At 35.2% G+C, this 16,392-nt stretch overlaps 1 protein-coding gene across 1 annotated transcript; it reads left to right on the forward strand.

The window, feature by feature from the left end:
- The first annotated feature begins 7,975 nt into the window (after window positions 1-7,975).
- Window positions 7,976-12,737, forward strand: LOC148008643 (sugar transport protein MST4-like). The gene is made up of 4 exons (XM_087674125.1): window positions 7,976-8,551; window positions 9,930-10,249; window positions 11,353-11,997; window positions 12,170-12,737. Exons 1-4 carry the CDS (start codon window positions 8,407-8,409, stop codon window positions 12,632-12,634), a joined length of 1,575 nt encoding a protein of 524 aa, XP_087530251.1. The 5' UTR covers window positions 7,976-8,406; the 3' UTR covers window positions 12,635-12,737.
- Window positions 12,738-16,392: the final 3,655 nt, after the last annotated feature.

The following is a 16,392-nucleotide window of genomic DNA, read 5'->3' on the forward strand; positions in this document are numbered from 1 at the left end:
TGTCCGGGAGGCACCGGATTGTTCCAAGAGGCTGAGGAGGCTGAAGGCTGAAGATCTATGCTGAAATCCATGACTGGTTGGTCCATACATAGTCCCAATTAAATATTCAAAAAACCCAAGACATGCAAAAAGGCGGTATGCTCTATTTTATGAAAGAATTTTGCTTGTTTTTGATCATTCATGGTCTAAATGGTGTGCACATGGGTTGAAATTTTATTTGAATGTTCCTTGCATTATGTTTGAGGGCTGCAATCATTGCTATGTAGAACCCGTATTGATTTATAGCAATTATAAATTTTCAAAACCTGAAAAACCACTAATTTTGATGAAAATTGATAGTTTTTTAAATTTTGAGTGGGAAAAAATGAGTGGACATGGGATAAAATAAGGAAAAATACTGAGTTTCAGTTCCAATGATTATTCATAAAAAAAACCAGAAAATACCTATTTTCTATTAAGAATAAATAGAAAAAATAGAGAAAAATAGGAAAAAATAAGTTTTTTGCGCTAAAAAAAAGAAAAAAAAAAGAACTATGTATGTGAATGTCTAATGGGGTTGAAGCATGCGATTAAGTCTCAGTTTGGCCTTGTTCTTTGTGTTAAAGTGTGTATTTATTGCTTTTACATACAAAAAAAGACATAAAAGAACCTCTACACCTATGCACCGCAGCAAAATTTAAACAGTGAGAGGGAGGATGATGTTATACAACAGTTTAAACACTGAAATAATAAAAAGTCTGATTGTATTCTTTATGCATAACATTTAGGATGCGGTGTATTTGAAAATAATGGATCTAGCAGCACGAGGTTTGCCTTGGTGCCAGATTCCTACAACGCAACATTGCATATTAGCAGAAATTCATTAAAAGGGCTATTTTTGCACGACACATAAGCTAATTTTAAACTATCATTGTTTGTGCACAATCATCCACTTTTGCATGAATCATATACTCATGGTATCTATTCCTAGTATGCATAGCACTTTGTGGAAGTATAAATGACCCACGCTAGAGAGAGTAAGGCACCCAAGCTATAGGTCTAGATGGTGGGTCTAAGGGGACAAGTAAGTGAGGATTGGTACATTCTTGGAATGATATAACATTGGTACCAAGAGCAGAGTCTGTTTCGTGTGTTAGTGATGCATCGAGGGGCCAATCCCCAGGGTGTAGGAGGGTTGCAATGGGGCCGCGACAATCAGCCGAGGGGTGCCTCCTATGTTGTTCTACATGGTGAATTATGCCAAAATGTGTAGGGTCTCCCTCTAAGGAGTTTGAGAAGGTTAAGGGTTGGACTACAAAACACGACACAAACACAAAATGTACGTACGATGGCAGGGCTATGTGTCCTGTAGACGCTCTTAACTGCGAGGCCGTGGGGTTGTCTTATGCATGTTAGAGGTTCGCGGCTAGTGCTATAGCTAGTGCCGGACCATTTTAGTCCCATCAGTGCATGAGGGGGGTATTTTATTAATTAATTTAAATTAATAACCTTTCTTAATCATCATGAAGGGGGGTGGGGGGTGCTATAATGCCCCCCCTCCCCCAATCAACATCATGCCAATTAGAAGGGGCAAAGTGGGCATCTTGAAACGATGGGCCTTTATTGGCTGCCCCCCTTCTTCCCTTTTATTCTCTCCCCTTTATCCTTAAACTAATGTGTTTTTTTTTCCCTTTTCATTCTTATTTATTTGTTATAATATTAAATTATTAAAATAACTAAAATTTAAATACTTCATACTAAATTAGTTAATCTAACTATATTACTAAGTCATTTTAATTAACAAAAACTCATGCACATAAGTAGGAGGTGTTGCTACTGTTCAGGACGAGGTAACCAAGTGAATTACATGTGATGTGCTTGGAATAAGACAAGCATTGGCGCAAGGAGATATATTACACATTGCTAACCTTATAAGTACATTGTGATAAATACATCATTGGTTCACTATGATAAATGTAAATTGTACACAAAAACCTAGACTTCTATGATATTTAAAGCATAATACCATACATGTGAAGCAAGTTCTTCACCCATGCTTTCGTTGTATGAAAGCAACATAAAAGAACATGACAAGAATGTTGTAGCTAGCATAATTTTTGGTTATCCCATAGCAATGTAGAGCTTGCGTAACCACCTTCAAGGTTGCTTCAAGTTCTTGTGGGAATTGGTTAACCATGATGGCTTTAGTGTTAATAATGTGACATGTATCATGCTCAAATATGTATCGACAAGAGATATGGTGAAGGGACCTTCATAGGCTCTTCTCTCTTTTATTATTTGAGTTGCTACAATGAAGAATAATTGAGTTTTCCTTATACATGCTAGGTGGCATATCCACATGTGCACGCACGCACGCACACCACACACACACACGCACGCATGCATGCACAACTTATTAGGGTAGATTTGGACTCACTTTTGGGCCTTTTAAGCTCTTTGGGATTCTAGGGAATATTTCATAATGACGAATGAGGGTGAGGACATAACTTTTGAGGTTACTTTTTGTTTGGGAGGCTATAACTTGAGTATATAAACTCCAAATTTGTCTGAGGTTGGTGTGCTAGAATCCTCTCATTAAGACTTTCCAATGGCATGTTACGTGATAGAATGATGTCATAGTAATTATCACAAGGTGCAAAGGTGAGTAAGGTGGATGTGGAGTAGCATGTTGCTATGTGTCCCTTATCAGGCACATTATGTTTACCTGTCTAGACTTGCAAGTTGCTAGATAAACCCTAGCATCATGTGTGCCATATATCTCAACACTCCCCCTCTAGCTCAAATCACGAGGAGGATGAGGCGGCTTGAGATTTCATGACTCATCTAAGAGTAGTTACTCAAGAGAAACCAAATTTTAGTTCTAGTTTAGAATTTCAATGCAAGAATACAAAACTCCTAATGATGTGGGCATGGTGGTGCCAGTAGTGGTGGCCATATGGACCACTATCATTGCAGTCATTTCTAATCTAAATTGTACATTCATTAGGTTGTATATCTCATCACGGCTGATGCTTGTGCATGCTTATACCTTCCAAACCAAAGGGGTCCCTAGGATACACACTATATGTTTGTCAACTTTGTGAGTGTGTCTAACATCATCTAGACAAAATCATATCATCCATGCCTCCCCACCACCCTTCTCTAGTTATCCTCATTCAAAGAAGATTTTCATGGCAGGGTGTATACTCACATAGAATCCCTGAAGAACTCAAACTTCTCCTAGGGATGAAGATATCTACAACCTCTTCCTATGAAGAGAAATGCTATAGGTCTATATCTCTAATGAGATTCCTCTATGAATAAATTGATAGTGGATCTCTAAATGTTTTATGTGAGCATGAAACATATGACTATTAGCATGCATGATGGTGCTAGTATTGCCACAGTAAAGAGATACTAGATCCACCACATTGTATCCAATCTACTCTAGCAAGCAAAATAGACACATGGCCTTACTTGTTGTAATTGTTGCTCCTTTATACTTAGCCTTTGTGCAAAACAAAGCAACTATAGGTTGCTTCTTTAACATCCATGATCTTACTACTCCTAGAAGGCTAAATACATAGCCTAACATTGATCTCCTATCATTTTCAGTACTTGACTAATTGAAATCCTTATATGTGTAAAGTGTGGGTCTCTACATTCAGTCTACAGTGTAATCCATATCCTAATGTATGCTTATAACATATAATGTTGTTTCCTAGCATGCAAGTGAGGTTTGCAAGCTGATTCTATGTACTCGCTCACAACACTAGTTGCATAATTGAGGTTTGGACATGTAATGGCAAGGTAGATGAAGCCAGCTACCATATTCTTGTACATGCTTTGATACTTAATATTATCACCCTCATTTGCAAGATACTTTGTGTTTGGGTCTAGTGGCATACGCATAGGCTTGGATGATGTCATGCCATACTTTGCAAGAATATCATGTGCATATTATATATGCAGCATCTATGTAGGTGTATCTTATTTCACCACTTCTATGCCAAAAAAATACTTGAGTATCCCTAGATTCTTTATCTCCAAATCTTGTTATAATCATGCTTTCATTTGAGCACTCAACTTCTCCTTGTTTCCTATAATGGGGAGACAATTAACGTATGAAATGATAATCACTTTATCACTCCCATTGGCTAATGCAAATAGTGATGTATCTGATGGACATGCATGAAAGTGTCACTACCATCATTAGCCTATATTGCAACCATGCCAAGCTTGCGGTGCTTGTTTAGTCCATAGATTGCCTTGTGCAATTGGCATGCTTTGTTCAGATATCTCTCATCCTCATCTCTAGGTGCTTATTGCATGTATACTTCATTAGTCAAGTGAACAATCAAAAATGCATTCTTCACTTTTGCCTATAGCCAATGCTACCACTATGTGGATACTAGCCATCTTAGTCACTATATTGAAGATCTCATCATAGCTAGTATTGTATTGTCGAGCATAGCATTTTGCATACAAGTGAGCTTTGTATCTATTTAGAATGCCGTCAACATAGTGCTTAATCTTGTATACCTACTTGCATCTAATGTCATTCTTGCCCACAAGTGAATCCACATGTGTCTGTCTCCATTTGTTGATTGTGGATCCTCCAATGCACCTTCAAACCTATTAGTCTCTTTCTCTTGTAGCACATTGGTCATGTACACATAGTGTATAGCTGCAAATAGATCATATGCCAATGTCTGTATTGGATTCTCGCATTTACTTTGAGGGGGTAAATTGGCTTTTACTCCACCTCTCTATAGGCCCATTTTGCACTCATGCATAAACTAGGTTTGATTTTTCTCTTTGAAGGTATTGTTTACAATGAAGTCCACTTGTGTAATGTTAGACAATTTGTAGTTCAAGGAGCATGTAAAAGGCAAGACATTGTGATTAATTGAACAAACTTATTAGTCAATCATGTTAAGCATGCAAGGTGCCAACATTGGAAAATGATGACCTAAGATGACTAAGAAAAGAATCTAGGAACGTAGACTTATGATCCACTTATGAGGTGGAGTTATAAGACCAAAATAAAGCTATAAATCGAAGGAAAAATATGAACAAGGGGTAGCAAAGAGGCAGCCATGTATTATGTACATTTTTGCTTAGGAATACTCAAAATAATGGAAATTTGTGAGTTTTGTACATTTTATTTAGCTTATGAAATCTCAAACTTGAATCTACTATGTGTTATGATAAAAAAGCTCTACAAGAAACTTGTTCCATATCCAAATATAACTCATCTCAAAATAATTGAGTTCTACTCTAGTAATAACTAAGTGTTAAAAAATAAGTGATTTGGACCAAAATGAATTAGATATTGGATATTTGGAGAGTTAAAAATCAACATCAAAGAGAAATGCGAGAGAAAATGGTGGTGAGAATCAAGAACTTCACTAGCTACCAAATTATAATTAACATGAGCATTTGTGGTAGTCATGCTTACCAATGCTAAGCACTAGCTTCAAAAAAGTTTCTTCAAACACTCTTTTGAAGGTTGAGAGCACAAGCATAAATGTGATAATATTAGTTGAGTGAGTCACATCTTGTAGGAAACATATACTAATATACATCAACAATCATGAATCTTGCAAATTACGCTGCCAAATGTACATGTAGCTCATTATATAAAGCATGTAGTTGGTTAACTTGATAGCATGCATCTCTAAAAATTGATCACCTTGGCTGAATAAGTTTCCTTGCAAAGCACAAATATAATCACCCATATCCATGCTAAATGTGCAAAGTCAAGGAATAGTCAAGGATAGAAGGGTTTGGATAATTTTCCATTTAAGATAAGGCTAGAAGAGCTTTAGACCAAAAGATCAATCAAAGTGCATCATGCAAAGGAACATCCCTTAGGCCACGATATTTAAGACTAGCATAAAGATCACAAACAAGATTCCTTAGGTTATGAGGTAGAAGAAGCCTAAGGAAACAACAAAAGAAGTCTACCTTAAGTTGAGGGAGGGTGCCGGAATATTGTTGTGAAAGGTTAAGTAAGTAAAAGGGATACAAGAAATAGTCAACGTTAAGTAGTAGAGTCACAAAATTAAGTTTCAACTTATGGAAAAATAAATAATGTTCATGTATGCACATCTAAGATATTTGATTGAAATCTAGAGGAGAATCATTGTAGAAGACATGACTACTCAACATAATTGGATACTCTAGTCAATAATAATTCATGTCTCTAAATAATGGTAAAGGTTAACTAGTAGGTGCACATTCCTAGTTCCCCATGGATAGTTATATGATCTTAGATAAGCACACCATTCATACAATCTAATTGACCAAAGTACTACAACCCACCTAATATGGCATGGGTGTTTAAGGAATATCCTTGAGATAGTCACTAATATATCTAGGCTCTTGGGGCACTTACAATTGGACCCTTGCTAAGAAGGTCATTGCCCCCTTGGGCCCCATCTCAATGTCAAAACTTTGTGATATGGTGCTTATCTGGCTTTCACCCCCTTCCACCATCAATGCAAAGATGCATTAGGTTCCTAGCTAGTTCCTAACTTACAAGTACTTAGCTAGTAGCCAATAACCCAATGAACAACTTAAGTTCTATATAAATTACAAGGGATTAGATAGTGTAAAGTTGGATAGCTTGCAAAAAATAATAATCTTATTACAATTCACTATCCCCTAACTACATTCAAACTAGGATGTGTAGTTGTGAAGGATTGCACACTCACTCACTCCACCTATATATAATGCTCTAAACTATTATCTAGAATATAGGAATAAGATACATGGGGAGTGTAATACATGAACTGTCTCTATTATCATTTTGTTCAATTGTTATACACAATGGTTCATTGATGCTACATGTGGCCATAAATGTGCATGGCCAACTCAAAAGAGCATTTACATTAAAAAGTGAGAGGAAGATTTGAAATGCTCACTTTGTGTATTTAAGGACCCTACAATTGAGTTAGTAGATGAGCAAGAGCACATATTATGTATTAGAGCATTGCCCTATAAGGCTTGTCTTTTTTCCTTGTGCTAGTTTCGATGGTTAATAAAGGATGTAATTAGAACCTCAAGGTTTTTAAAAACGAAAAGAAGAAAAAACACTTAGAAATATTAGTTAACTAGGAGTAATTTCCCCCTCAAGAATAGGCTAGATCCCAAGAAGGTCCCCCTACCCCTTAACCATTACTATAGCATGCCCTTACAAGCACTAACAAGCTCCACTTCATGCTAGAAGTTGTTTGTTAGCATTGCCCTTTAGGGCATATGCTTATACAATGGTGCAATGACAAGGCGGTGTAGGTCCCAAAAAATTTACCCAGTGTTAATTTCAATTAAGTGGTCCACTTAGCCTTGAAATATTTGGATATCTTCCTTTTTTATGAGAAAGAATAGTTTATTTATAGAAAACTAAAGAAAAAGGGTGTTCTCTTTGTGTGTTTGTGTGTGTGTGTGTGTGTGTGTGTGTGTGTGTGTGTGTGTGATACACAAAAAAAGGGCAATGCTCTTGTGTACAATAGTGAACCCTTGTTTATACCTACCTAGCATGTAATCAGCTTGACTATAACTATTAAAGTTAATGAAAGGTGATAGTGTTTGTGGTAGCTTGTTAATGTCAGTGTTTGTGGTAGCTTGTTAATGTCGCAAGTTGATTGTTTGGTGTCATAGCTTTTTGCTAGATTAAATTAGAAGTATATGAGGTTGGCTAGGAGTAGAGATGAGCCTCCTTATAATCAAGTGATGTTACTACCATTAAAGATATATATATGTATATATATATATATATATATACATATACATATATACATAACAATGATAATAAACGAATGTTAAGGAGTGAGAGAGTGTAAAGGAAGGCCAACGATGCATGGCGCATACATATAAATAGTTTCTTTTTTCTTTTTAAAGGAAATAATGTGAGAAAGAAAGATGGGACTGTGTTTAGACAGTGGAGTGGAGTTGGGCACACGACTGCGAGAGCTGGCCTTCACTTTAGCCTAATCTTTTTCCTCTCTCTCTCTCTCTCTCTCTCTCTCTCTCTCTCTCTCTGTGTCTGTGTCTGCGATAACAGCAGACCCAACTCCTCCATCACTCCCGTTTTCTCACGTGAGTTATATCATCACAGTCCTTTGTAGCCCTAAAATGGGATCCCGCACAGGTTAATAACCCCGATTAATCAGTACCCAGTGCAGCAAAATTATTGACGGCGTAGCTCATGATCACGATTATAATTCTGATTGTGATCCTGAGCACTATCATTCTTACTACTTGATTCGGCAGCAGCTTTGGCTGATTAGCGCAGTGATTAATCCCTGCGGCGCCATCTTGGGAGTGTAATTACTGACGAATTAATTGAGTTATTCAAGTGATTACAATCGGCCAGCTGCAAGCGCAGGGGATCATCGATATCAACTTGGCACGTATAATTTAATGATGGTGTCCCATGTAGTTAGTGCTAGTCACGGCACTAATCAGCTCCAGTTCGATGATGGCAAGGTCACTCTGTACATACTCTTCACCTCCGTCATGGCGGCCAGCGGCGGCCTCATCTATGGCTATGACCTCGTTGTCGCAGGTACCCAGCTCCTGATCCATTAATTATCTGACAAATTAAGTAGTTGCATCAATTAGTTCCGTGATTGCTCTTCCATTCAGCTTCCTAATAACTAATTATTGTTCTTCAATTCAGCTTCCTAATTACTTGTTTCAAGATTACCGACATTTTCAATCAGCTGCGGCGCCAGCTTGCTTGTTCATAATCCATGTTGCTAATTGTTAGTCTCTCTAAATTAATTACCTTTCCGAATCTTACTAATTACATGTCCAACATTAACTGAATTTCGATATTCAGCTGCTTGGCCTTACTTAATTCATTACACTATTTGAGGATCAAATCCAGCTACCGATCCTTTACATGTCTGTTATTTCTACACAGTGATTTCACAAATCTCAATCATGTAATCGCTTGCTTATAATCATGTAATTGCTTCCTTATAATGATGTCTTATCTGAGCTAAATCTCCCATGAATACATGCTATTATGTGCACATTAATTCTCACATATTTCAATGATGTAATCATGGATCAACTTGAATTCTAGAGATAAGCACTATTCATAAATAAAAATAACCAGGAATTTAGAGGCTATCTTCAAACCATGGGATACAAATTATTGTGAACTTACTAACCTTATGGACGCACGGTCCCCTTAAACTATTTCCCTATCCAGATAACATCTGCCTTTGTATTATTGATTTTGTTGAAGTTTGTTTTCTCTTTCCTGGCATGGAAATTAATTTGGGTTGGACACTAGTTTTTTTGTTGAACTAATGCAGTTTTTGAAAATTCTTTAAGAATTATTTGTTCTCTATTTTTTGGGTATGGAAGTTCAAAAACTAAATATTAGCATATATGTGATTTGTTAAATCTAAGGATAATTGGTTTTATAAAACATTTTGATTTAGAATTATTGTTTTTTTCCTTATCTCGAATCTTCACATAATATAGTTTGAACGTTGTCGAGGATGTTTGGTTTTTTCCCTTAAGGATCTTTACATAATAAGCTTCAACCAATTTTGGTGCTATTTCTCTAGAGATTTTTAAAATATATATGCATTTTTATTACATGAATATAATTAGCTTGAATAACTTGTTGTCGAGGATGTTTTGTTTTTTCTCTTAAGGATCTTTACATAATAAGCTTGAACCAATTTTGATGCTATTTCTTTGGAGCTTTTTTTAATATCTTTGCATTTTTATTACATGAATATAATTAGCTTGAATAACTTGTGGTATTCGGCTAAATTCTAGCCATGCTTTGTAACTAGGGTTGTATATAGTGTTTTGAAAAAAAATTATGTTATGGTATATGAGAACAGGATGAATTGATTACAATGCACTAGCTTGAATAGGTTAAGAGCATTAAGCTAAAGTTTGGCCATTTTTTTTTGTAGGTGGGGTATCTATAATGAATGATTTTTTAAAGATGTTTTATCCTATGGTGTATCGAAACAAGATGAACTCACAAGAAAGTACTTATTGTCAGTATGACAATCAAGTGTATGAGCTATTTGTTTCCTCCTTGTGCTTGGCCTCCCTTTTTGCAACCTTTGTTGCTGCTGAGGTGACCAAGAGGCTTGGCCACAGGAAAACTATGTTTATTGGAGGTCTTCTCTTCATCGTAGCCTCCGCTCTTGGAGCACTAGCAACCAACCTTGAGATGCTCATCCTAAACCGCATCCTTTTGGGTTGTGGCCTTGGCTTCTCTAACCAGGTACTTCCATTTGTATATTAGCTGCTTGTTGAATGATTTCATATTCATTAATATGTAGTATGGGACATTTTCCAAGTATCAATGGCTTTCACTATTTCTCCTAAACAAGTCATACCTTCAATGTTTGTGCATAATCCATGTTGATTCAATGTATGCTCTCCACTAATGTGTTGAATCTATCAACATGCTTATTGGTCTAAATGTTATGTAGTTTTTAGATTAGATAATATGTTTCATAATATACAAGTGCTTAGATTCTATTGTGTGACTTGTCCACATAAGATTATCGTCTAGTTTACTACTTGCCACTTTTGTTGTATAAATGTAATTTTACTCAACATTTATTTGTTACTTTGTAAATGGGAGTCATCTTTGTTACTTTGTAAATATGAGTCACAAATCAAGGTTACAATGATTAATGAATAACAAGTGAGAAAGTTTTGAGTGCAAGTATGCTAATTTATTTTTCACTTTCTCTAAAACTTTTGCTTAAATTTAGTGTATGTATAACTACTAAATGAACAATAGAGAGTTTGTGCATTGCATGATAATGGCAAAAAATGTTTTTTTTCATGCAAATAAAACCTTTGATATTTATTTTTGGTATTATTATTGGTATTGTGAACAAGTCTGTCTATTTTTATCTTTATTGACTGATAAATATAAAGCTTCATGAAATATAAAAGGCTAACATATGTATTACAATTTTTCACTTTATTATTCCAACTCTTTTATTTAGGCATAGTCTAACTACATTCTACTTAAAAGTAAACAATAGTCATTTTGTCCGTTCAAAGATATTGGTAATATAGATTTATTTGCATTGCAAAAACCTTTGACAATATTGTTGTGGTTGTGATAATAGTGATTCTACACATGCTTGTACATATGTGGCATTGTGTTTTTGTCCTAAATATGTTATCTTGTGTCTAAATGTAACTATATTTGACTTATTTTCAAAAAAATATATGACATTTGGTGATACATGGCAAAATGAGTTTTTTCTTTGCATAATATATAGGCAACATTGACTTTCTAGCACTTAGTTTTTGGCATTTACTTTTAAGTATGAATTACTTAACTAAAATTTGGCGTTGTTATAGGCAGTTCCATTGTATCTATCAGAGCTTGCTCCAGCAAAGCATAGGGGCAGATTGAACCTCCTCTTTTCCTTAAACTTGTCAATAGGAATTCTTACGGGAAATATTGTTAACTATGTAAGCTCTCACATACATCCATGGGGATGGCGCTTGTCATTGGGTGTAAATGGCATCCCTGCAATTTTTCTAGCTCTATTTAGTCTATTCATGGTTGACACTCCAAGCAGTCTCATTGCAAAGAACAAGTATGAAGAGGCCAAGGTGGTATTAAAGAAGATTAGAGGCACATCCAACATAGACATTGAATTTGAAGGCTTGTTGAAAGCAAGGCATGAAACCATGGCTATTAACCATGGTGAAGAAGTCTCCTCTAGCTTCCTAGCCATCTTGAAGAGACGACATCGACCTCAATTGGTTTTGGGAATTGCCATTCCCTTCTTTCAACAAGTTGCTGGCTATGATGCCCTTCTTTTCTATGGTCCTTCTCTCTTCAACTCGGCTGGATTTGGTGATAACGCTGCTCTTTACTCCACTGTAATCACTGGTTGTGTGGCGCTTTTAGCTACTATTACTGCCATCTCAATTGTTGACAGATGGGGTCGTCGAGTTGTTCTCCTAACTGCTACAACACTCATGTTCTTCTTTGCTGTAAGTATACTAAACTTATTTGATTCAAAACCACTGGTCTTAACGCTTCTTGCATTTTGGTTTATTGCATATCGGTGGAACATTATCGTATTCTCCGAGTGTTATTGTTTTTTGATTTTCATTCTTCTCAATTGATTATGCCACAACTAATTTTACACATATTTGGATACAGGGTGCTATATCCATTATTCTTGGATTAGGCCTACAAGATGGAGCTAGACACCTACCACGTGCAGAGGGGATATTGCAAGTACTTTTCTTATGCCTCTTTGTATATGCATACAAGGCATCTTGGGGTCCTTTATCATGGCTCATTCCAAGTGAGATCTTTTCACAAGATGTGCGATCTGCAGGGCAAAGCATTACTGTGTGTGTGAATATGCTCTTGAAATTTGCTATAGCACAAAGTTTCTTGTCAATGTTATGTGCCTTTCGATTTGGAATTTTCCTCTTCTTCTCAGGATGGCTATTTATCATGGGTGCATTCACCTTTTTCTTCATCCCAGAAACAAAGGGAATTTCACTAGATAAGATGGAGGCCTTGTGGGAAAATCATTGGTTTTGGAAACGATACTACACCAATTCCAAAGAGAACTTTGTACAACAAGAGTTTAGATCCATTGAAATGAAAGCCTAATAAAAGCATGTTGCATATGATGGCAATTAGTGGTCTCAAATTTATCCTTTGAAGATATTTGTCACATATGGATATTGTATGATTTTTCTTTGTTCTTTGAAAAGTTGGCTACAATAGTTGTAGTTCCAACATGATAAAGCTTGTGAAGCTTGTGGATATAATCCACAAAATGAGTGGATTGAATCCATTTAAAGTGTTAAAGTGTTTTCAAAGTGCGAGTTAAAAACACGATCAATGCATATGAACCTTTTTGTTCCCACTTAAGATGTGATGACTTTAGTGTTAAGTTCATTTGAGTATGAAAATACTTCTACACTTACACTAATTTGATGACATTTCACATGTTATGTGGATTGAATCCCTTCAAAGCATGTGGAAATATATCCAATTTATAGACCCTTTAGATATATGAAAAAAATTGGTAATCGAAAATAAAAGATTGCAACACTATTAAGTATTGGTCCTACTCATTGAACCTTTTTGTTCCCACTTAAGATGTGATGACTTTAATCTTAAGTTCATTTGAGTTTGAAAATACTTCTACACTTTTATACTATTTTGATGGCATTTCACATGTTATGTGGATTGAATCCCTTTAAAGCATGACATGGAAATATATCCAATTTATAGACCCTTTAGATATATGAAAAATTTTGGTAATTGAAAATAAAATATTGCAACACTAAGTATTGGTCCTACTTATAAAGATCCTAGCCTAACAAATATGAATAAAACCAAAGTGACATATATTCAATATCCAAACCCTTTAGAAAATCAAAGTAACATATGTTCAAGATCAAAACCCATTAGAAATATGAAGAGAATCAATAATTGAGAATCAAAGATAATAGGTTCTTTAATAGTTGAAATCAAAGATCATAACCTTACATAGATATATGGAGAAAATGGAAGTGGACATATGTCATGGACATATATCTAGCTTATACACCCTTTAGAAATATGAAGAGAATTGGTAGGTTGAAAATCAAATATCAATAATAGCTTTAGATGTATGGAGAAAATATAAGTGGATATATATTCAATATACAAACCCTTTATAAATATGAAGATAATTCGTAAGTTGAAAATGAAAATGGACACTCTAAAATAAGATTATACTCAAAGATTGTAGCCTTAAATATGAGTAAAATGGATGCTTGAGTATTATATGGTATTCACCTTACATTGTACAGGGAATTGTGTAAGCTAGTGTAGCTGAGTTGTTTATATTTTCCAAATATACTTAATTGTATCTAGTGACATTGAAGCTCATAAGAAACAACTTTATACAATGGTAAAATTATTCAAGTTGATGCATGTTGATTAACAAAATTCAATTACTAGAATATCACGATGGATAATATTAGTGACATTATAAATCATATGAAATAAATTTATGCAACTATGTGCTTGCATTACATCGGTTTACTCAAAATTAAACAAGTTGATTTGAACCAAAATAGCATCATCATGAAATTACTTCTTTCTATGGATTTCTCAATGGATTTGTGTTTGCTAGTTAGGGCTTCTGATATCCATGCCTTGATGGATACATTGGTAGATTAATCAAAATACAAAAATCACATTGTTAGAATGTCTTAATGGACAACACTTTGTAACATTTTGAGTTTGAGGTTGTGATATTCATGCCTTGATGGATAAATCATTGGATTAATTAAAACCCAAACACCACATCATTAGAATGTCTTAATGGAAAACCATTTGTAACATCTTGAATTAATGAATGTATATTTGCTTATGGCTTAGTTTGTAATAATAACCATCCCTTGAAGGATATTTTGCTTGCTTAATTAATCGACATGATATCTTGATGGATAACTCTTTATAGCATTTTGAATCACAAGGAATGACTTTCTATATCTAATATGTTGAAAACTTTGAATTAGCCACATTATATAAGTCACAATGGATCAATATCATGGATGAATGTGTATTTTCCCCAAACATTTTGCACAGTGTATTTGCTCACAATGTGGTGTACAATTTGAGCTTCTAGTAAAATTTTTAATAATATCCATGTCATGATATATGTGTATTTGTTCATGACATGTTGATAGTTAATCTTCTTATCATGTTAGTTCACTTGATCATTAGCCTTGGTTTTATGTCGTTTCATGTGGAAATGTATGTATCATCATGTGATGTTTCATTTCTTGAATGGTCATTATGTGCTATTGTGTGAAGTTAAATTAAGTAGAAGCTAAGTTCAAAGGCTTAGTGAAGTGAACAAATTACCTAAAATTGACCATCAAAATTATAAGTTGGTGGGAAATTCACATCATGTGCATTTAGGCTCTAACCACACAAACTCAATCTCAAGTTTTCATTTTATATCTTGAATAATAAGACATTAAGTCCCTTTAAAATGTGTGTATAGAACACTATCTAAGGTGATGGGCTTTCTAGATCAATATTGCCTTGAACTCTTCCTTTTGCAATTGCATCAATAGATCCATTAGGGGATAGATGGAGAAGATGCTCTCTATAAATCTCTCTCTTTTGTCATGAGACCCTTTATTGGTATATTTACCGTGAGATCCATATTTTGGCAATATATTTTTGAACGATGCCCATCTTGATGATCTTCTTGTGATCCACTCAATTGATCTCTAAGAGAGGTGACCCTTGGCTATGTTTTAGAGGCGTGAGATGATCCATCTATAGCCCATGTAGTTGCAACTGTAAGTTTAGGCTAGCATTTCATATCACCCTACAATGCAAGCAAGCCTAGATGACACTAGAGAAAGTCTAGAGTATCTTTGTCTTGAGAGGATCCAAGTGTTGGGGTAAATGCCAATGGCTTTTAGCTAGGCAAGCACCCCTTGTATATGTTCACACTATACAATAATGTATAAGTGAATATAAAAAATGAATGGTACCCACATAACTCTCTTGCATTTTTCTGTCTCTCAACCCTCTTGCACCCCATAACTTCTATATCGCATCCGACCATTGCTCCCCTCTCAATTGATATTAGAGCAGTGTGTTGCATTTGTGGGAGCTTGTTCTTAGAGTGAGGGAGAACAAGGAGTGAATGTTTGTTGTGAAAGTCGAGGATTCAAGCTTCTTCTTTGACATTGGTGCTTGATGCCTACACATTGATAGAGGTACTTTGACATTGGTGCTTGCTGCCTACACATTGATAGAGGTACTATTCTCATCACCAGGATCTAGATCTGAATCAAGCAAGTTCTCGAGCTATTAGAAACTCGATGCACATAGTTTTTAGTGAGTTTTCCATATTGGAGTATTTTTTATGCTAGTTTGTACTCACTTTATAGAGGTTATATGGGTTGAAATTGATTTGTGAAGGCAATTTGCATGTATTTGGTCTCCGGTAGCTATCTTATACTTACAAGATAATTGGAGTACTTGGGACAGCTTGTAAAAAATACATATGTTTTTGGAAGAGCTAAAATGTCATTTTTACATCAATTTTATACTTGTTTGATATTTCAATACCATTGTTTGGCTTTGTGAGGTGCTCCATTTACAGCCCTTTGGTCTATTTTGAGCTTGTAGTTGGATATATCTTGCTGCTTTTAGTGTACAAATAAGCTTTTGTCATTATGGCTTCTTCATCAAGTTTAGAAAATTCATTGTTTAATATTGAAAGTCTTGATGGTACAAACTTTTGATATTGATAAGAGCAAATATGCATTGCATTGGTCTAGAAGAAGTGAGAAGCTTATGAAATGTAATGGGATTAAGCATGAAGATATGGATGTAGATGTATG

Source organism: Lygodium microphyllum, unplaced genomic scaffold (assembly GCF_053477565.2).
Source record: "Lygodium microphyllum isolate KBCC unplaced genomic scaffold, Lygodium_microphyllum_v1.1.10 scaffold_101, whole genome shotgun sequence".
Classification (NCBI taxonomy): Eukaryota; Viridiplantae; Streptophyta; class Polypodiopsida; order Schizaeales; family Lygodiaceae; genus Lygodium; species Lygodium microphyllum.